The sequence below is a fragment of the Marmota flaviventris genome, chromosome 4 (genome assembly GCF_047511675.1).
Source record: "Marmota flaviventris isolate mMarFla1 chromosome 4, mMarFla1.hap1, whole genome shotgun sequence".
NCBI classification, from domain to species: domain Eukaryota; kingdom Metazoa; phylum Chordata; class Mammalia; order Rodentia; family Sciuridae; genus Marmota; species Marmota flaviventris.
Window position 1 is genome coordinate 34,279,856 of NC_092501.1, and position 22,586 is coordinate 34,302,441.

The 22,586-nt window shown below is 40.1% G+C and overlaps 1 protein-coding gene across 1 annotated transcript; it reads right to left on the reverse strand.

The window, feature by feature from the left end:
- Positions 1–286: 286 nt before the first annotated feature.
- On the reverse strand, positions 287–6,947 carry Hhex (hematopoietically expressed homeobox). Its single transcript, XM_027939987.2, has 4 exons — positions 6,518–6,947; positions 4,135–4,313; positions 3,796–3,846; positions 287–1,375 (listed from the first exon to the last, which is right to left on the reverse strand). The coding sequence occupies exons 1-4, from the start codon at positions 6,882–6,884 to the stop codon at positions 1,154–1,156; spliced, it is 819 nt and encodes a 272-aa protein (XP_027795788.1). The 5' UTR covers positions 6,885–6,947; the 3' UTR covers positions 287–1,153.
- Positions 6,948–22,586: the final 15,639 nt, after the last annotated feature.

Consider the following 22,586-nt stretch of genomic DNA (forward strand, 5'->3'; position numbering starts at 1 on the left):
CCGCGAGCCACCTCGGTCCAGGGCTCCTCCCGCCACCCGCAGCTCGCGGGTCTGCGAATAGGAGCCGCCCCCTGCCCCCGAGACTTACACGTCCCCGGGTCCCCAGCAAACATCTTAAGAAAGGCTCAAACTCGTGTCCCAGGCGACCCCCGCTGGCCCACTCCCCGAGCGCTAGGAGCTGGAGCCCCAGCAAGCTCAGCGCCCAGCACCGCTCCGCACCCGGGGCGCTTTAAGGGAAGGTGTGGGTTTTGTTTTGTTTTTTTAAACCAAAGAAGGAGACGTCCGACAAGGTCAGTCGTCCCATGGACGGGTTTATTTTATAAACAAGTAATTCATTAAAAAACAAAACAACATTTTGGTCATTTTTTTTACAGTGACAATTCTATATACACACTTTATAGACATTGTTTGATATAAAACACAATATCTACAATCTACTTACACTTAACCTGCGAGTTCTAGTTTATCTGTGATTAATCACCAGCGAGTCAGTTTCTCTGCCTGTAGGAGGGTACTGTATCCCCTTAACACTTTGGTCAAATGGATACTAAATGACGGTGCAAAACAACCATTTAGGTCTAGTCTTATCAATTCTTGCTTTTGAAACAAAAGGAACACACATCCCAAGACAAGAGATGGCTTTGGATTTAAGGCAGCAGTGCAAGAATGTCATAGAAAAGTAAAGAATGTCTCTTTTTTATAGTATTCCAAGGCTGCCTGAAAGTTGGGCCCCCTTTCCAAGGCGTACCTATGAATTTGGGGTATTTCTTTGCTTTCTCATTAAGTAGGATGTAGACAAAGATTATGAAAGGTTTTCAAGAAAAAAAAATATTAAAGTTATAACTTAAAAATTTAACAAAAGTTCAAAATTATTTTTTATAAATAGAAATATCAATTTACTTCTTTAAAAAATGGGGGTGAATTTAGTCACTTTATCAAAACAACCTAAAATCAGTACATATGCCATTGGTTAAGTCAAAATTAAGGTTTCAATGTAGGTTTGTTAATTAGTCAGTGCACCAAATATTTTAGGTTTCCAGAACACCAGAAAATTGATTTCCCTTTTTCACATAGCTTTCTAGTTCTTCTGTGTTTTCTGTAGCAAAATGTTATTTCCCATCCAATTTTCTGAACATGCTAATGCCAGTGATCATCATCCAGTGTTAAAATAGCCTTTATCTCCCTCGATGTCCACTTCCTGATCAGAATCCTCAGAAATCTCTGAATCAAGGTCTTCCTGGGAGGCAGGGGAGGGTGAACAATGAGAACTATCCAAAGAAGCACCTTTATTCTGTTCACTGGATAAGTCTTGCCTCTGCTCACAGGGATTGTCCAAACTTTCCAGTTCATCCTTTTTATTGCTTTGAGGGTTCTCCTAAATGAAGGGAATGAAAATGGAGATTGGTAGGATCTTGAAATATGAAGAGGCATAAATCAAAATGACTTTTCATCCAGCACCATCCTTTCAATATTTTATTTATCAAATGTCTTCAGCTATAGGGGCTGGGGTGGTGGCTCAGTGGTAGAGTGCTCGCCTAGCATGCATGAGGCACTGGGTTTGATCCTCAGCACCACATAAAAACACACTAATGTATCCACCTAAAACTAAAGATACATAAATAAATAAATAAATATTTTAAAAAATGTTTTAAAAATACTTCAGCTGTAATCTTTTTACTTAGAAAATACATACTTGGGGGGCTGGGGTTATAGTTCAGCGGTAGAGCACTTGCCTCGTGCATGTGAGGCACTGGGTTAGATCCTCAGCACCACATAAAAATAAATAAAATATTTTAAATAAAGATATTGTGTCCATCTTTAAAAAAAAAACTTTTCTTTAAAAAAAAAAGAAAATACATACTTGGGATTCCTTATTTGAAGGAGAAGCTTGTCACTTCAGAGAAAGATATACTCTTATAAGACTATCAGTCACAAATATAAGGTATTATAGCAGTGAAACACTTAAAACCAGCCCTGACCCATGTTCTCAAGAGTCTTAAAAGCTTAGGGGGAAACCTCAGATCACTATATTATCTTCATTTTTTAAATACTTCAAACTTGGGCTAGCACTCAGTGGTAGAGTACTTGGTAACACATGTGAAACCCTAGGTTTGAGCCTCAGCACCGCATAAAAATAAATAAAATACAGGTATTGTATCATCTCCAACTCAAAAAGAAAAAAAGATTTAAATACTTGAAGTTCTCTAGACATTTTAAGAATAAGAATGTTAAAAGCTAGGGGTATATCATGTGTAAATCCCTGAGTTCTATAACACACACACACACACACACACACACACACTGAAGTAATTAATGATGAATTAAGAAAAAAATAAATTATTAACTATTAGACTGAATTCCTTTTCAACCATTTTCTGGAGCAAATTCATGAACATCTACACACACAAATCATGGATGGCAAAGAAAAAATACAGAACTTGAAGAATGCTGCCAACTAATAAGAGAAACAATTAACTACAATTTGCTTAAAATCTGAGTCGAATTTCTGAAAAATCTTCCCATATTACGTAGAAACTAGAAGTCCCTGGCAAGCCAGGTGTGACAGTGTGCACCTGTAATCCCAGCAGCATAAGGATCACAAGTCCAAAGCCAGCCTGAACAGTTTAGTGAGGCCCTAAGCAACTTAGTGAGACCCTATCTCAAAATAAAAAGGGATTGGGATGTGGCTCAGCAGTTGAGCACCTCTGGGTTCAATCCCTAGAAATGAAAAGGAAGAACGCCTCTAGGTACACTATAGCCAAGTCTTTGAATAAAAACTAAATATATCAGTGAATTTTTAATTCTGAGTTTGTCTAAAATGGATATAAATATTACACAGGGACATCATGATATACTAAGTGTTTTGAAAACATATACTAAGTTTTTTTGAGTAATATATTCACCAAATTTGCAATTACATAACAAGGTCAGCAACTAAGAGGAAATCTGTGAATCTTTTAAATCATGTTAGAATAATGAAATTACAGGAATTTTATTTTCTGTTTCAGAATAGCCTTTGGGATATCATCTTGTTTTAATAAAAAAAGAAATAATTAATAAATTTTAAAATACACATTAAATTTTCCCACTCACATTGTTTCAATGTATTGTATTTATTATTTAAAAGCATATATACATTGGCAAATAAACAACTCATCAATTGTCAGACAACTTTGAAACATCAGGAATAGGACATTAAAAAAAAACCTTTAGCTTTAAGTCAATAGAGCTTCTTTAAAAACTGAATTAGCCTTTACTTGGATGTTTTCTTGTATGTTTAATATTCATTTTAAGAGCTAGCCTTAGCAGAAAAATAATTTTAAACTCTTTGATATTTAATTATTCTAAAAAACAGTGCAAACAAGACTTAAAAGTGTTTGTTTCCTTCTATTTACCCTTGAGTTCTGCCTGGTTTTATTATGGCTGTGTAAATAAAAGAAACAATTTTCTCCCAAAGATAACTGCTTAAGTCACTTACTGTCAATTACTTTATCTTTCCTGCGTTAATTAGATAAACAACATATGGGGGTTTATAAAACAATTAGCTGGGAGTTTTACTAGCCAGTGTGTGAAAACCTAAGCATAATTGATATAGGACCTGCATTAGGTGCTTTTAGCATTACTGCCACCTGAGCAACTCATCCTGAATTTCAGCAGGACTATTTGTCTTTTTAATCAAGGTGAAGAGGTTAAATAGTCTCTCAAATGACTTTTGCATACAACCCATAACAGGCCTCGCATTGAGATAACATGATACAAATATTTATTTCCATAGAAACGGAATCATGTCGATACCTGCTTTAGTCTTCTCCATTTAGCTCGTCGATTCTGAAACCAGGTTTTGACCTACAAGAGAAGAAAGAAATAAAGAGGGGGACACAAACAAACAAACACACACACACACACACACACACACACACACACAAAAAAAAAAAACACCAAACTTGCAAAGAGCCCAGAATCCCGAGGGACCCAGGGAGGCCAGGGACAATGTGTGCAGACCCGACCTCCCGGGGTTGAACCGAGTCGGACCTTGCCGGAGCGCACAGTGGCTTCAGCCCGTCCACTGCTCTCTTCAGCCTTGATGACCCCAGCCCCAGCAGCCTGCGGCAGGAGGAGACCCAAATAGCCTACCTGTCTCTCGCTGAGCTGCAGCATCTTGGCCAGACGCTTCCGCTCGGGCGGGGAGAGGTATTTCTGGGTCTCGAACTTCTTCTCCAGCTCGATGGTCTGGTCGTTGGAGAACCTCACCTGGCCGCCTTTCCTTTTATGCAGAGGCCTCTGTAAGAAGGGACTCCAGAGCAAGGGTTTGCCTGCGAGCAAGGAGAGCGGCAGTTAGCGAAGGCTCTGGAGCGGCCTAACCAAACCCCGGACCTGCCTGGCTCAAGGGGTGACAAGGTGAGGAATGAGAAGCCAGGAGACCACGCAACAAGACGCGTGTAACGGGAGCCCAACACGCTCCCACTAATCTTCCCCAACACACAGACACACAGAGCTACAGAGGACACATAGCAACCATAACACCTATGTCTAAGATACAAACACAAATGTTTTAATCTCCAAAAGAATGCCCAGTACAGGCTGCGCTTAGAACACCACGACGCGCTTTCACCTGTCGCTCTTGAATTTATGCACAACTTTTTTATACCCGTAAGTCCTCTCCCATAGTGAACCGCACTTTCCAATTATCCGAATAAGTGCGTTTTGGGGAGGAGCGGGGTTGGGACACCATCCAAGGTAATGCTGCGCGAGAAGGGCTCAGGCTCAGGCCCAGGCCCGCGCCGAGTTCGACGCACACGTGGATCCTCCAATCCTGGCCCCAGGGGGCCGTGGCCTCCTCTGATTTCACACCCGACCCGCGGGGGCGGCCAGTTAGAGCCACGCCGTGGGCTATGGCAACATTTCCGTCAATGTGTTTCCTGTTGGTCTATCTCAAAAAACCCTTTGCTTCCTCCTGCGCGGTCCCAACAGTAACCCAAGGAAACCCAGGGCGCGCTTTGTGAAAACGTTTGCCCCCAGACCGGCCCTTCTGAGGGTCTGTCTCCCTCTGGGCCTAGCAGAAGAGCAGAGCTACACCGGGGCCCATGGCACCAAATTCTGGAGGCTGGGATTTTGAAAATACAAATATAATAGCCTAAAAAAAAAAAAAGCTGTAAGACACATATACCAAAATTCTGACGGTGAAAAGGAAAAGTGGAGGACTGAGCTAAAGATCGCGCTTAATAACACTGACATTCAAATGTTAATTGTCGGGGCTGGAGTTGTGGCTGAGTGGTAGAGCACTTGCCTGGCATGGGTAAGGCCCTGGGTTGGATCCTCAGCACCTCATATGAATAAATAAATGTAATACAAGATCTACTTACAACTAAAATATATTTTTTAAAAATGTTAATTGTCTCTGGGATTCCTACTGAATCTGCCAATAATAGTTGATTTAAAACCCTGGTGGTCCTAGGTAAGGCGCCCGTTTCCTTATTTACCCTAGGGCTTTAGACCCCAGAGGCGCCAAGGGCCACCGGAACCCAGTCACTTATTTTTCAGGCACCCCACCCCCTGCACTGAGGGGACAAGTCCCACAAATTCTATGTGCCCAGAGTGTCCACATTGCCCTTCCTAACTGGTGCCCGGGGTCTGCATCTTCCTACTCCAAAGAGTTGTCTGTCAGTCCGTCCGTCGGTGTGTCTGCAGGCCTGCGCCTAAACGCTTTGAAAGCTGGCATTGTTTTTTCGAGATTTTGCTTGCGTCAGGCTTCAGACTGGTGCAAAACAGCCTCGAAAAAAAAATAGGAAGCAACTGGTTATTTTAGCTGCCATAAAGTCACATCCCACACAGAGGAAATGAACAATATCAGAAAAACGGATCCCGGCTATCAGAAGTCGAGTGTTTCCTGAATTTGTCTGTATTGAGGATGTCGATAAAATAATCAGCAGCGTGCACTACTCCGGGGGAAGGGTCTGCTTCGTGCAGCCAGGAAAACACTTAACAGCTTCTGAAACCAGATTTACTCCTATCGAGAACTCAAGATTTCCTGTATGAACGGAAAGGGTCAGGCTCTTTCACTACACAAGCTTGTTGAACCAAGTCCAGCCCCGTAACCACCCGGGGCCCAGCAGTTATCCCTGTCCCGCAGAGGCCGGCCCAGGACGCCTCAACACCCTCCTCCCCGTCCCTTTCCTTAAGAGGCACCACCCCGGACTACATGCACGGCCCAGGGCTATCCTCCTCCGCTAGCCCGGCGGCAGCGCCCGAAGTCTCAGCCAGGCCCGAGTGCCCCGACGCCTGCAAGGTGCAGGAAAACCAATCTGAGTCACTGTGCGGTCAGCCCCGGCTGCGCGATGCCGGTGCCCGCGCCTCCTGTCCCTGCGCGCGCCCGAGAGCCGCTTTTCAATAGCTTTTGCCACAACTTTCTATTGCCTCTCCCCTCCGCCCCCGCCGACTCCCGGGCGCTGCCACCTGCCGGGTGGCGCCTTCCCAGCCGTCGCCCCGACTTGGCCTCACTGTGACCTGGCCGCCTTACCCAGGGGGTCGTGGCGAAGCAAGGCGTGCGTGTAGTCGTTCACTGTCCGCGGGAAGGGGTATAGAGGACCTCCGAAGCCACCAGGGCCGTAGGCGGCGGCCAGCGCAGCGGCGGGGTGGTGCGAGAAGGCGGGATGGATCGGCGTGGGCTCGTACACTGGGGTCCGGTAGGAGGACACGAGGCTGGTGAAGGAGGAGTTGGGGGACGGCAGCGTGGGGGTGGGCGTGGGAGCGGCAGGCCCACGGCCCAGAATGTCCTCGATGTAGAACGGCGTCGGGTGAGCAGGCTGCAGCAGCGGCGTGGGCGCGTACAGCGGCACCCCCACGGCGCCCGCCGCGGCCGGCGGCCCGGGGTGAGGGTACTGCATAGCTCCGCTGCGCTCCGGCCCCTCGGAGAGCTGCCCGCCCGCACCGCGGCGCTACATTTATCCGCGCTCCGAACTCCCGGCGATAGGCTCCGCGGGCCACGGGGTGGGGCCCGCTCACTGGCCCCTTCCTGCCGCCAGGCCCTGCGGCCAATGGCGCGGGGACCTAAGAGCCGCCTCCCGCCCCCATCCCTGGCCCGCCCCCGCAGGCCGAGCTCCCCGCCCCCGGGACTCGCCGGTTCCCTGGCTTCTGGGACCCTGTGCCCAGGTGACCCGCCACCACCATCGCCACTGAATCTCCGACACCCTTGCCGGGGACCCCCTCCAGGAAAGCCGGGCAGCGTGAGTGCGTCGGAGAGGTGCGAGGAAAGAAGCTGTCAAGAGCCAGGACCCAAGCAGCTGTAGCCCCAGCCAGGAAGCATCTCTAAGGAAACTCGGGAGCATTGTCCAGGCCTGCCTCAGGGTGACAGGAGATGGGCACAGGCGAGGGGCGCGGAGGATGGTAACAGGGCCGTCCCTTCATGGGCCCGAGAGAAACTTCCCTTGGTCGGCGCGCTCCCTGGAATAAAGGTGGTACTGGCTATTGCCTCAGGCGCCTCCCGAGCTCAGAGCTAGATTGTGCCAGCAGTTCCTAGCGCTGCCCCAAAGTAAAAGAGCGGCAGTCCTTAGGTGGTGCAAAGGACTAGACTTCAGGTGTTCCGGGATTTAGGCCGTTGCAGCTAGTTTCATTTGGGGACCCCCGGACTCAAGACTCTTCCCTAGGATGCTGGCAGAAGCTGCTCTGGACAGGACTCAAGAGAAGGTGGAGGTCCTGAGGCTCCAGGAGGAGGCTTTGCAATCCAAGAAAGCTGACCCATGTCCTCTGTCCCTGAGCCCTGGCGGTGGCAGCTATGCCCAGCCTTGCTCCTGCTTTTTGCACGTGTTTTCTATTGGAGCGGTGGCGTGGCCCGCGTGGCCACGGCCCAGTGCGCCTCTACTCGCCTCGGGGGCAAAGGGGAATTTTCTTGATTGACGCCCTCCTGCGGTGGTCACACCTCGCGGCGAGCTGTTTCTGCTAAGGTTCTCTATTAGTCGTGTATATAGAAAGACTTCTCGAGCTTTTTCTGTGTGTCTTTTTCTGTGTAGGGGTTAATTTACATCCTTGAAATATTATTTCTTCAACTGCAGTGGGTCCGAAGTAGGAAGAGTTGACTGGGAGCCGGACATCCTGGATTCGAGTTTCACTTCGTACATTTTGAGCAATTGTTGTGTGCCAGCAGTGAACAAGACAGATCTAATCCCTGAATTCACGGAGACAGGAAACATTTAACTCTAATATATATGTGCAGGAATCTTATAACAAGGGACATCACCTAGTTGTGGGGGCAGGGAGGACGGAAGAGCATTAAGGAAAGCAAAGGCTTCCCCACAGAAGCTATGTTTGAAAGATGAGTAGGTGACAACAAGCTAAAGTCAGAGGACCAACATCCAAGTCCAGAGAATAGCATGTGAGTGTTAGCTCATGCAGTTTTGGTAAATTTACCACCCTGGACTTTTCTCATCTGAAACATTTGACCTAAAGGGTCCTCCTAATCGTTCTGGGATAGGTCATAGGCATCTTTCAGAATCTAATGACAATGAAGAGCTACAAGTACAGACAAACCCAGTAAATGTATATGTTATAATTTTCAAAATACTGGGGACCAGTAAGAATATATCTGTGTATTTGCTTTTTTACATAAACTATATATGGAAGAATAACAGAAAATTAATACCTTTGGCTGTCCATGAAGAGAGGGATGAGGTCGGAGGGAGAATATACCTCTTGAATATTTGGAGAATTGAGCCATCGGCATCTGTGATCCATTCATGGAGTAAGTCCTTGAAGTAACTAATTCTAGGTCTAGGAAGATACAAGAAGTGTTCATGGATACCCTTTGTCAGAAACCATGGAAAGAAAACAGGCTGCCTTGAAGGGACTCCCACTGGCTGAACTTGGGAAGATTTAAGCTTCAAAAATACATTATAGATTATTACACTTTAATTATAACAATTCATGAATCCATAGTGATGCATTTTTAAGTATATTTTTTAGTTGTTGATAGACTTTTATTTATTTATATGCGGTGCTGAGAATCGAACCCAGTGCCTCACACATGCCAGGCAAGTGCGCTACCACTACTGAGCCTCAGTCCCAGCCCCTATAGTGAGAAAAAGGGATGGTGGATGGGAAAACTGCAAGAATTCCTTCTAACAAATGTAGAAAATTTGCTAAAATTGGAAAATATAATAATTCATTTAAGAAAAAAATCATTGAACACCTCAACTCATGGGTAAAATGTTAAAGATGAGGATTTCCACAAGGTCTCATAGTATCACCCCAATTCATTGGATTCTGGGTTTTTTTAAAACCCATGGGAAATTTAATATGAATTATATGTTAGACAACAGTATTAATATCCTATGTGTGAGTTATATGAGAAAATGTTCTTATTTTTGGAAGATGCAAACTAAAGTTTTTAGTGGTGATGGGTCATAATATCTGCAACTTACTTTCAAATATTTTAACATACAACACATGTGCACACATTGTATATATGCCTATGTATACCATCTGTGTAAGTATGCATAGACATATACATGAAGAGGGAGGTAAACCAAATATAGAAAGTTATTATTTGGTGGCTTGAGGTGAAGAATATATGGATTTTTAAGTTAATTATTTATTTTAATTGGTATATATGACAGCAGAATGCATTTTGATTCAGTGTACACAATTGCAGCACGACTTTTCATTTCTCTGGTTGTATACGATGTAGCATCGCATTCTATGAGAGAATATGGATGTTTGTTGTAGTATAGTTTCAGCTTCCCTGTTTTCAATATAAAAACTGGGAAAAAATAAGCATGATTTTGTCTTTTAAAATGAATGTACCACCTCATTCTGTAAAGGTAAAAATTTTTGAATTATTTGTTAAGTCTGTATATAATTTCAGGTAGTGCCTTGCCCCTGGAAAACATCAGTGAGGGGACTGGATTGGAGAATCTTCAATCTCTGTGGGTAACTCTGATGTTTGTTAGTTCCACCAGCATCATTATCATGTGGCTTGATGGAGAATTAGGTATTTTCTTCGGTATTCCAGGGACAGGCACAGGCTCTGAGGACTAAGAAAGGACAGTATCATCTAATGTTCAAATGTGACTTCTAAAGTTATATTTGAGTTTTCAAAGAGTGAGACCTCAGCGAACTAAGCAGATAACTAATTGTTTTTCTCACAGAAGGTTTCCCCTCCTATGTTTTTCTCCTTTTCCCTGTCCCTTCTATCTAGCAAGTAACTGGGATGATTCCTCTAATGCATTTAATGCCTTTACAGAAATTACTATTGAACTTTCATTTTCCATCTTCAAAAATAGTATGTGTTGGGCCAGGGACCGTGGCACACTCCTGTAATCTCAGCGGCTAAGGAGTCTGAGGCAGGAGGATCTCATGTTCAAAGCCAGCCTCAGCAAAAGTGAGGTACTAAGCAACTCAGTGAGACCCTGTCTCTAAATAAAATGCAAAATAGGGCTGGGGATGTGGCTCAGTGTTCGAGTACCCCTGAGTTCAATCTCCGGGACTCCAACCCCCTAAAAAAATTGGTATGGGTTGGGCTGTGGATGTAGCTCAGTGGCAGAGTGGTTGCCTAGCATGCATGAGGCCCTGGGTTCAATCCCTATACCGCCAAAAAAAAAAAAAAGAGTATGCATTTATAGTACTTGTTTATTCTGTGCTTGATGCAGCCACCATCCAAAAAGGTCTAAATCTCTAAACTTTCAAAAATGAATATTAGACATGCTAAGAAAATAATCAATAATATAGAACTAGTAAATAGTCACTAATAAAGGAAGACCATTACTTTCTTTGATGTAGCCATAGGCCCTGGGAAATGGATGGAGATCTTAAAGTCATTGGTATAACATTCCAACTCAGCTACATAATCCTCACCAACAAATTGAAGCACTTAATTCTTTTAAGCTATATAACACTACCTTTTCTAAATCCAATCATCAGATCCATGTTCACTTTGCTGTTGTTTAAAAAAATTACAACCACATTTGTGAATGTCACATTTATTGAACTACATAATTTTTAATATCACTTGTGTAGGTTTTATAGTTTGTTTTATTGTTTTAAAAGTCATTTGGGGCTCTAAAAGAACTAGATTTTTCCAAAGTTGTCCTTATGATTTTTTTCACACAGTCAGAACTAATAAAACAAAACTGTTGTAGCTATTTAATTCAAAATCTCTTGGAGTTTCAATATTTTTTCTCTGCTGGATACTAAAACCAATAAAGCTACATGAGATTTTAATTATATACCGAATTAAACAAGACTCCAAAAATTTGGCACCATTTATTCTAGTCATTGCTATTGTGCAAGGAACCAAATTTTGTAAGAAGAAAAGGTAGTTCTCACCTCTAATTTATCAAGTAGGAATTTAGGTGTTTTGCAACTTATTTTCAATAATTAAATATATGTAGAGGTAAAATGTCAAATTAGCTATAGCTTGAAAGCATCAGTACATTTTGTTATAGCAACTTAGTTCTGTTTGATAATACAAGTTTTATTACCTTCAACTATTGGAATGGCATTTAATTAATTAAATAATTTCATTATATTTTATTTAATATTTGACAAAATCTAATTAGAGTTTTCATGTTTTTCTAACTTATGAAATGTAAATCTGAACCACTAGAAACATCTATGTCATGAATGCCTTGAAGTACATGGGCAGTAGTCACCATGATATCTCTTCCCCATGTTCTTTTTGCTTATTTTGCACACGACAGTGTGCTTTCCATAGCACTGTGATGTGGGTGCACTTTACTGACCAAGGAGCTTTAGGTGGAGTTCATGTTATTTATTTGTTCAATTTAAAAAGTGATGAAGATCTAACTCAATAATAAGATCATCAATTTTTTTTAATATTTATTTTTTTAGTTGTCATTGGACCCAATATCTTTATTTTATTTATTTATTTTTATGTGGTGCTGAGGATTGAACCCACGGCCTTGCACTTGCTAGGCGAGCACTCTACCACTGAGCCACAATCCCAGCCTCTGGAGCACCCAGTTTTTAAAATGGGCTCAAGATCTGAATAGGCAGTTCTTCAAAAAAGATATACAAATGTTCAATAAGCACATAAAAAGATGTTCAACATCATTAGTCATCAGGGAAATGCAAATCAAAACCATAATGAGATACCATTTCACACATGGTAGGATAACCATAATAATTTAAAAAAATGTTGATGAAGATACGGTGATTTGGAACCCTTATCCTTTGCTGTTGACAATATAAAATGAAATGGCTGTTTTGGAAAACCGTCTGGCAGTTCCTGAAAAGGCTAAACAGGATAAACAGCACCTGGAATACCAGTTGCAATAGACTACTATAATTCCACTCCTAGAAATATACCCAAGGAATGAAAACATGTTCACACAAAAACTTGTTTTCAAATATTCACAGCAGAATTATTCCTAATAGCCAAAAAGTAGAAAGCAGCTATTATGATTTGGATATGAGGTGCCTTTCAATCTCATGTTAACAGGGATGTTCAGAGGTGATATGATTAGATTATAACCAGTGGATTATTCCATTTGATGAATTAATAATTTGAATGGATTACTGGGTAGTATCTGTAGGCAGGTGGGGCATTACTGGAGGAAGTAACTAGGGCATGAGCTTGGGGAATATATTTTGTTCCTGGCTCTTGGCTAGTGTTGTCTCTATCTCTACCTCTATCTATCTCTAGCTCTATCTCTATTTTTCCGCTGCCCTCACCTTTCTGGTTGCCATAAGCTGAGTAGCTTTCCTCCACTATGCCCTTTTGTCATGATGTTCTTCCCAGAGCTGTGGAGTCAGACAACCATGGACTGAAACTCTGAAACCATGAGCCAAAATTGACTTTTCCTTCTCTAAGTTGCTCTTGTCAGATCTTTTGGTCACAGTGATACAACACTGACTAAAACATCCTGATTTTAAAGTTTTCATGAAGCCATTTGAGATATCATGAACACAAAATTCCCCCATCCTTAACTCTAAAGATTCTATTCTGAGAAAAGGAAAAAGCAACAATTGTCACAATGCCAGGTCCACAAAGAAGTCACAGGACCTGTGTTCTTCAGGGCTGCTGGTGTCGGAGACCTCAATTCAGAGAGAATGGCAGGAAAACATTGTGGCCATCTGAGGTAGGTGGATCTATGAAGGGTGGCAATGTTCTCCTAGAAAAATGGAGGCTTCTGTGTAAAAACACAATAAGTTAACCTACAGGAACTTACCCTGCTGTTTCACAAAGACTTCATCTCAGTTCAAGCCATCAGCTGTCCTCCAGAGGTCATGTTTTCCACTAGCTGTGAAATGGGCCTGAAATACTGAATTATTTAAGATTAGCTCATCAAAGAAGTCTGGGACTATTAGGAGAGTTGAGGGATAGTACACCAAATTGACCTACTGTAATGGTCAACTTGAATTGTTCACCTGATTTGGATTAAGAGTCTTATGGGTATGTCAATGAGGGTGTGTCTAGGAATGATTGGCATTTGGGATAGCCAACTGAAATGGGTTGGATGGAATAAAAGTTGAAGAACAGGGAGGCCCCAGCAGATGCAAGTTCTTCAACCAGTTCTGCTATGGTCATCTGAGGATATCAGACTCTTGCCTCTTCACTTTTCCAAAGCGGATTCTCCAGAAGCCTTCCATCTGGGATTAGGGTAGTGCCATTGATCACTCTTGTTCTGGGACTTCAGCCCTTGGACTTCACAGCTACTGGTTCTTCCAGCTCTCCAGCCTGCAGATGGCCATTGTGGACTATCCAGCCTCTGGTTGCATAAGCCAACCTGATAAATTCCCTTATTATATTTCCTGTTGATTCTGTTCCTCTAGAGAATCCTAATACTCATACCTAGCTGAAATGACAGGTCTCCCAAGAAATTGGCAGCATAGGTTGCTTAGAAGAAAAAAACTGGGTAGTGTGGGGACATGGAGGAGAATAAGGTAAAAAATAGCTTTATGAAGCATCCCATTCTGCACTTTCTGAATTTTGAAGCCTGTCCCTAACTGGTATGCAGGAAGGGAGTAAGGGCTTGATGGATACTTTTGAAAAAGTGAATTAGTGTAGTGTCCATCATTTTTACTTTGGTTTTTATTAGGTTTAATTTGTTTATTTTGGGGGGACTGGGGATTGAACTCAGGGGCACTCAACCCCTGAGCCACATCCCCAGCCCTATTTTCTATTTTATTTAGAGACAGGGTCTCACTGAATTGCTTTGCGCCTCGCCATTGCTGAGGCTGGCTTTGAACTTGTGATCCTCTTGTCTCAGCCTCCCCAGCTGTTACTGAGCTACATCCCCAGACCTGATGAATTTCTTAAAATCTCTGGGCTCCTGTTTCCTTAACAGTAAGTAGCACATGGATTGTAATACTCTCTCCTCATTAAATTGTATGGATTAAATGAGTTGTTACATGTAAATCTCTAGTATACAGTATCCACTCAATACATGGTGGTCACTGTGATGATGGTAATGCCGCTGTTGCCAATCACGACTACAACGATGGAGAAGAAGTTATCTGAGGGGTTCTCCTGACTCTTAGGATAATATGATATTGATCTAGTTAAATAATGCTTGGAATTAGTACACAAAATATGGATTTTGGAAATCTTTGACTAGAATAAAGTCCATTGTAAATTCACAATTCTATCACACTAGATTTAAATCTTTAGTGGGAGCTATAAAGGTTGATAGGACAAAGTTCCTGCCCTGGAAAAGATTTGTTAGACTAGGATTGATAAACGAATGTCTCAAAAACAAACTTAAGATTGTCTGATATTTTTGTTATTGTAATGGATTTAATTATAATGAACACATAACATGAAGATTCAAAATTAGAAATGCAATGAAACTGCTACTCAAGATTCTGTAGTCAGTAGAGTGGGAAGGATCTGGATATCCATGGACAATATTCTAATCTTCTTAGGTTTCTTTGCTTAGCATCTGGACATTTGTGTAATCTTTATATATATTCATAGAAGGTAGGTGGCCCAGTGTTCTCTCTCAATCTGTTTTGTATTATTGTTTTGTTTTGATTTCAGCCTTAAAAAAAGAAGCCAGGCTAATAATCACACCTACATCATATGGTTGTAAGAATTAAATGTACTATGCTTTAAAAAGTTTTAGTCTCCATGCCCAAACTAGTAAGTTCTCAACTTCCCTTTGAGGGGAATAAATTTTTCCTGGTGGCAGAACAACAGCTGTTACTTCAGCCCATCTTTCCTTCTCTGAATTTGAAGGGCAAAATATTTTTGGCTGATTTAATTTTTTTAGCCTGATAAACTATGCAAAAAAATTGTTGTGCATGACTTTTGTTGAGGAAAAACAGAAACTGACAACAGAGATAGGTTTCCTAAGCCTTTGATAGTTTGAAAAGATTATTCTGACTGGTTCCTCATGGGTTCCCTTTCTTGACTGTTGGTATCTCCAACCACACAGTCACTCAAGCTAGAAAGGAAAGAGCCATGTTTGATATCTGGAAGAGGGAAAGTAGAGAGAAAAAGGGATTGAATGGTTAAAGCAGAAATAGCTTAAAAAGGAAAAAAGCTGATGAATGCCCAGATTGATTTAGGGGACTGGATTTAATAAAATAGGGAATAGTCTCCAAGATCAGAGAGGACACCATTGGACTAATGGTTCTCAAAGAGCAGGCACTATATCTTGGTTATCCCTGTCCCCTCATCCCCCAGCACCTTACCTGGCACCAGGTAGGCATCATCAAGCATGGGTCACCATCACCCCTGCAGGAGTACTCAGGCTGAAAGCCCAACTTTGTGTACAAGGGGCTTTATGGGCTTCTAGTGAGAAATAGTCTATTATGTTTCTTTAGGTGGTAAGGTGAATATCCAGTGGAGTGGAATATGGAAGAATTCTCAGAAGAAATGAGGACACAAGGGATATAGACAGGAGCAACAATAATTGTAGTGATGGCTGTGGCATTGCTATTGTGGCTACAACAGCAGTAATGACAATGACAATATCATTACAGGATGGAAAGTAGCTTCTCCTAAACTCTAATGACTCATGGCACTGAGCTAGAGTTTATAAGACCCTTCTCTTTCATGATCTTCAGGAGCATTGATTGTGGAGGTAGACAGGAGGTTATCACATGGAGTTCCAGCCTTGGAATTGGCGTGAGACCAGCCACTATGTGACTACAGGCTCATTATTTTCAACCTACCTTCAAACCTGGCAGCCTCAGAAACTTTTGCTACATTTTGAGAATTCAGCAGATAAAAATTCCATTTTACAAGTGAGGAAATAGGTCTAGAGAGGTTAGGCAACTTGTTCAAAGGCACAGAGGTAATAAACAGTGAAGCAAGGATTTAATCTCAAGTAAGGGCTTTCTGTGGCTCCAGAGACCCTTTGGTATTGTTTCAGCAATGGTAACACATGGAAGAAACTTTATGAACTAGAAACCCATAGCTTTCTGTATTCCCTGGATGTGCACCCATATCGGTGTGCTTAGATATAAAGGTGAAAGCCAGGAAATCTCTACAAAAGAAAAAAAAGCAAAGTTTTTTTTTAATCAAATCTAAATGTATATGCAAATTATGTTGCCTATTATAATCAGGCACATAAGTATATTATGCAAAATTATTTAAATAAATTTGATTTCTACTTTTTATTTGAAAAAAATACAAAAATTACAAGCTATTTCAAATATCATATATTATGTGTAATATTATTATGATACATAATATTTCAATTACTGAATATTTTAATTAAGTAATTTTTTCATACTAAAGATATATATATAGGCTCATTGTCTCTGTAGAAGACTCAGGAAAGATTATTAGGTTTACCAATTCATAGTTTAATCCTATTGATAAAAAGAAATATTGGAGTGATTCCAGAAGGATAACTGATTTTGTCTTTACCAGCTTAATTTTGACTTATCCAGCCAACTCATCTACAATTGACAGTAACAACAGTGAGAGGGAACATGTCCTAAATGAGATCTGCTCCTGATACTTCTGCTGAACAAAAGCCACCTGCTTCATTAGTTATTTTGCCAATCTAAGGCATAGCAGCAAAGGTTTAAGTCTCCTTCAAAACAAAAGCTTTTGAATAAGGAAGTTAGGTTAGATTAATAGGATATCAGATCAAATACTTATTTTCTTAGGTTTTTCAAGTACACATTGGAGATGTATACTTGGAAGCCAAGGAAGGGATCCATGAAAGACTTTGGGTGGGCAAGAGGCTAGAAGATAATATAGTAAATAGACAGTTAAAAAGGTAAGGACATTTGGGGATGGTGCCATTTTGTTAGTCTGTTCAAGCTTTTTATTTATTTCTCTTTTTAGTCCTGTGAACTTTTGCTTTTTTGTGTTTTAATATTGTTAGTTGTTTGCAATGTCATATTTTCCTAGTGGATTGACTTTTACCATCTATAAATTAACTGTTTTTATTTTCAGTACTACTTTTTGACACTCTGTGGTTGTTTGGTTTGTTTGATGTTTTGCAACGAGGGATGATGGTTATAAAACCCAAGGCCTCAAAGGTGCTAGGCAAGCACTCAACTACAGAGCTACATCCCAGCCCTCAACTTTACTTTGATTAGAAGAACTTTTCACATCTTTGTAAAAGATGACTCTTGTAGGCAATATATAGTTGAATTTCACTTTATCCATTTTTATAATCCTTGCTTTTTAACTTGAATTATTTTACCATTTAGATTTAGCATAATTAGATATATTTGGTTTAAAAATCTACCCTCTTATATATTGCTTTCTAGATGTTCCTTTTGTGTGTTCTGTGTTTATTTTTTCTTTCCTTTTGGATTATTTTGAAAATTTCATCTTCCCTTTGTATTAGCTTTTTAGTTTTAGATTCTTTTACTATTCTTTCAATGGTTATCTGAAACAATTAAAATTTTACTCATCAATGTCTAAATTTACTTTATACTTTACTTACGAAAGTCTACATTAATCAAAAACTTTACCATCTCCCTGACAATCAAAGGAGCTTAGAAACTCGCCTTTTTCTCATCTTGCAGATTTTAATTTCATACAAATTTTAGGCTCTACAAAACATTGTTACTGTTTTAGAGTGATTAATTTACCTTTTCCAATGCATTTATATTTTCCATTGCTCTTCATTCTTTTCTACGTTTCTGAGATGGTATTTGGTAATTTTTTTTCTGCTTAATGAACACATTTTACTATTTCTTTTAATTAACATTGACAGTTTCATGATGCCAAGCTCAAATTTCATTTCTTAAGACACATGAACTTGCAGGTATGGTAGCACATGCCTGTAATTCCAGATTCTTGGTAGTTTGAGGCCAGCTGGCCTCAGCAATTTAGCAAGACCCTGTCTCAAAGTAAAATAAAGAAGGATAGGTTGGGATGTAACTCAGTGGTAAAGTGCTTGTATAGCATGCACAAGGCCCAGGATTTGATCCAGTACTTAATTCCTTATCATTCAAAGAAAATACTTTTATTAGATATGCAGTGCTATGATGGCAGTTTTCTTTCTCTTCTTCTTCTTCTTCTTCTTTTTTTTTTGTAGTACTGGGCATTGAACTCAGAAAGCCCTCTACCCCTGAGGTACATCCTCTCCCATTTAAAAATTTTGAGACAGAGTGGCTGAGGCTGCCCACCAACTTGCCGTTCTCTTGCCTTAGCCTCCCAGGTAACTGGGATTACAGGCATTTACCACCACACCAAGCTGTTTGATAATCTTTAATTCTTTCTTTGGGTTTCAAGTTTTGCTCTTCTTTTTTCCTACCTTCTTCTTTCTCTTCCTCCCATAACCCATTCCCTTTTCTCCCCTTCCCCTTCTCCTTCTGGAGATTTAACCCAGGGGTGCTTTATACATTCCCAGCTCTTTTCATATTTGAGACAGGGTCTCACTGAGTTGCTGAGGGCCTTGCTAAGTTGCTGAGCTGGCTCTGAACTTGTGACTCTCCTGACTTAGCCTCAAGCTGCTGGAATTATAGGTGTTTACCACCTTGTCTGACTCTTTTTGTAGAAGTTTAGACCTTTGACTTAAGAACTTTCTTCCTCTTTGCTTATAAGCACTGCTTAAGTGTGTCCTGTAAGTTTGATATTCTGTGTATTTGTTCTCATTCCTAAGTACTTTCTAATTTCCCTTATGATTTCTTCTTTGACCACCTGGTTATTTAGGAATATGGATTCTAGTTGCCACATATTTGTGAATTTCTCAAATGTCCTTCTGTTGTCAATTGTTTTTAGTTGTAAGTCAGACACAATACCTTTATTTATTTATTATTTATTTATTTATTTTTGTGTGGTGCTGAGGATCGAACCCCATGTGCTAGGCGAGTGTTCTACCACTAAGCCACAACCCGAGCCTCTTATTGTCAATTTTTAATTTCATTCCATTGTGATTGAACAACTTACTCTATGATTTCAGGTTCTTTAAATTTGTTGAGGCATGTTTCATGTTTAAGACCTAACATATGGTCTATCCCAGAACACTCCATATCCATTTAAGAAGATTGTGTTTTGCTACTATGAATGAAGTGTTCTATAAATATACATACGTTAGGGAGCTGGGGTTGTAGCTCAGTGGTAGAGTGCTTGCCTCACATGTGTGAGGCACTGGGTTCAATCCTCAGCACCACATTAAAAATAAATAAAAACAAAGATATTGTGTCCATCTACAACTAAAACCAATTTTTTAAAATGTCTGTTAGATCTTTTTTCCCATTTTAATATATTAATATATTCTTTTTTCTTTCCATATCTGTTACTTCTAATTGGCATATTGTTCCTGTTTTCTATATCTTTGGACACAATACCTTTACTAGGCCACTGAGCCACAACTCCAGCCCTCTATTTTTTTTTTTTTAGATATATACTTTTTATAACTTACATATTTATTTATTTAATGTGGTGCTGAGAATCGAACCCAGGGCCTCACAGGTGCTAGGCAAGCACTCTACCACTGAGCCACAACCCCAGCCCTCTATTTCTTTCTTGACCTCCTATTTGTTCTATTATGAAAAGTAACAAATTGAAGTTTCCAACTGTTATTCTTTGTTTCTTTTTTTCAGTTCTATCAGTTTTTGGAGTATTTGGGCTGTTAATTACATATGCTTTATAATCATTACATCTTACTGATGAATTGATCCTTTTATCAATAAAGTATGTCCCTTTTTCTGGACATAGTAGTATATACCTACAGCCCCAGCACTCAGTGGGCTGAGGTGGGAGAATCATTTGAGCCCAGGAATTTGAGACCAGCATGGGCAACACAGTGAAAACCCATCTTAAAAAAAAAAAAAGAAAGAAAGAAATAAAGAAAAAAGAAAAGAAAGAAGGAAAGTTCCACTTTATACTTAGTAAGAATTTTTGTCTTAGAATATATTTTGGAGAGAATTAGAATAGCCACTACAAGTCTCTTTTGGTTACCATATACACAGTATAATTTTTTACTAACCTTTTATTTTCAACATATTTTTGACACTGAATCTAAATTGTACCACTTATAAACAGCATATATTGGATTGTTTTTACGTTTTCTGGCTAGTATTGAACCCAGGGCTTTGTGTATGCTAAAGTAAACACAGCCTTGAGCTACTGGATCATATTTTTTAAAATCCATTTTGCAGGCTGGGGTTGTGGCTCAGAGGTAGAGCACTCGCCTAGCATGCATAAGGCACTGGTTCAATCCTCAGCACCACATAAAAATAAAGGTACTGTGTCCACCTACAACCAGAAAATAAACAATTTTTTAAAAAAAATCTATTCTGCCAGTCTCTCACTTTTGATTGGAGTATTCAATCCATTTAATGTAATTACTATTAAGGAAGGATTTATATCTGCCATTTTACTGTTTCCTATGTTTTATACTTTTTTTGTCCACTATACTCCATGTCCACTAACATAATGTTCCATGTTAACTCTTTTGTCACTTATTTTCTTTAATTTTTTTAGTTGTAGATGGACACAATATCTTTTATTTATTTATTTATTTTTATGTGGTGCTGAGCATTGAACCCAGTGCCTCACAGGTGCAAGGCAGGCGCTCTACCACTGAGCTACAGCGCCAGCCCAGTCATTTATTTTCCTTACATGTACATATATTGAATCATTCCTTTTGTTTGTAAGGATTATAATTAATGTCTAATATAATAGTCTAGTTCAGATTAATGCCAACTTAATATCAACAATGTACAAAACCTTGCTCACATATAGCTGTCCCCTCCCCCCTTCTGTGATGTTGTCATGCAAATTACATAATCATACATTTGTGACCAACAGCACAGATTCATAATGATAGTTGTATGCAGTTGTCTTTTAAATCAGAAAGGAGGAAAAAAGAATTATAAACAAGGGGCTGGCGTTGTGGCTCAGTGGTAGAATGCTTGTCTAGCATGCATGAGACACTGGGTTTGATTCTCAGCACCACAAAAAATATAATAAAGATATTATGTCCACCTAAAACTAAACAATTTAAAAAAGCTTTACAAACAAAAATATATTATATTGTCTTTTATTAACCTAGTTACTTTAACCAGTATTCTTTGTTTTTTCACATGGACTCGTGTTACTCTCCAGTGTTTTTTCATTTCATCACAATGGACTACCTTGAATATTTCTTGTGTGGCAGGTTTCCTAATCACAAGTTGCCTCAGTTTTGTTTTTCTTGGAATGACTTATAGTCTCATTTTTGAAGGATAGTTTTGTCAGATGTAGAATTTTTGGTTGACAGTGATTTTCTTTCAGCACTTTAAATGTCTTCTCATGGACTTCTGGCCTCCATGGTTTGTGATGACAAATCAGCTGTTAATCTTCTGAAAGACCCATGTGATCAAATGCCTTTGTCTCTTTTCTTTTGGGTATTGATAGTTGAATTATAATGCGTATGGATATGGACCTTTTTTGAGTTTGTCCTACTTGGGGTTTGATGGGTTTCTTGGGTATATGTTTTCCAGCAAATTTAGGAGGTTTTCATTGTTTTTTCAAATATCCTGTCCATTTCTCTTCTTCTAGGACTCCAATTATGTCTAAGTTGGTATGTATGACAATGTCCCATAGGTTTCTGATGCTCAGAACTTTTCTTCATTCTTCTTTTCTATTTCTGGGTCAATCTCAGCTGACCTATTTTCAAGTTTGCCGAGTCTTTGTTTTGCTTAAGCAGATCTGCTCTTGAGTCTAATAAATTTACTTTAGTTATTGCAGCCCCCCCCCTTTTTATTTTCTACTGAGAATTGAACCCAGGGGTGCTTTACTGCTGAGCTACACCCTCAGCCCTTTTAATTTTTTTTTTTGAGAGAGGGTATCACTAAATTGCTGAGGCCAGCTTTAAATTTATAATCCTCCCACTTGAGCCTTCTGAGGCATTGAGATTACAAGCATGTGCCACTGCACCCTGCTAGTTATTGCAATTTTCAACTCCAGAATTTCCTTTTGGTTCTTCATCATTTCTATCTCCTTATTGATACTCTCTATTTGTTGAGACATTAGTCTCTTACTTAAGAACCCTTCAATCTCATGCTTCTCTTGATTTAACAAACAAATATGGTATCCTTTAGCTCTTCAAATACATTTAAAATAGCTGAAAACTACTAAGTTTTTTGAGCACACAAATCATTGCTTAAATTGTACTATTTAAAAAAATTAATCTGCCAACAATATTGATGTCTTGAATTTTTGATGCTGT

Bases quoted from the DNA above. Each gene is read 5' to 3' on its own strand.
- Hhex (XM_027939987.2), bottom strand. From the start codon at position 6,884: ATGCAGTACCCTCACCCCGGGCCGCCGGCCGCGGCGGGCGCCGTGGGG. The intron at 4,314-6,517 runs GTAAGGCGGCCA...CCTTGCTCGCAG, and splicing joins GCTTCGCCACGACCCCCTGG to GCAAACCCTTGCTCTGGAGT. The intron at 3,847-4,134 runs GTAGGCTATTTG...CTTCTCTTGTAG, and splicing joins TGCAGCTCAGCGAGAGACAG to GTCAAAACCTGGTTTCAGAA.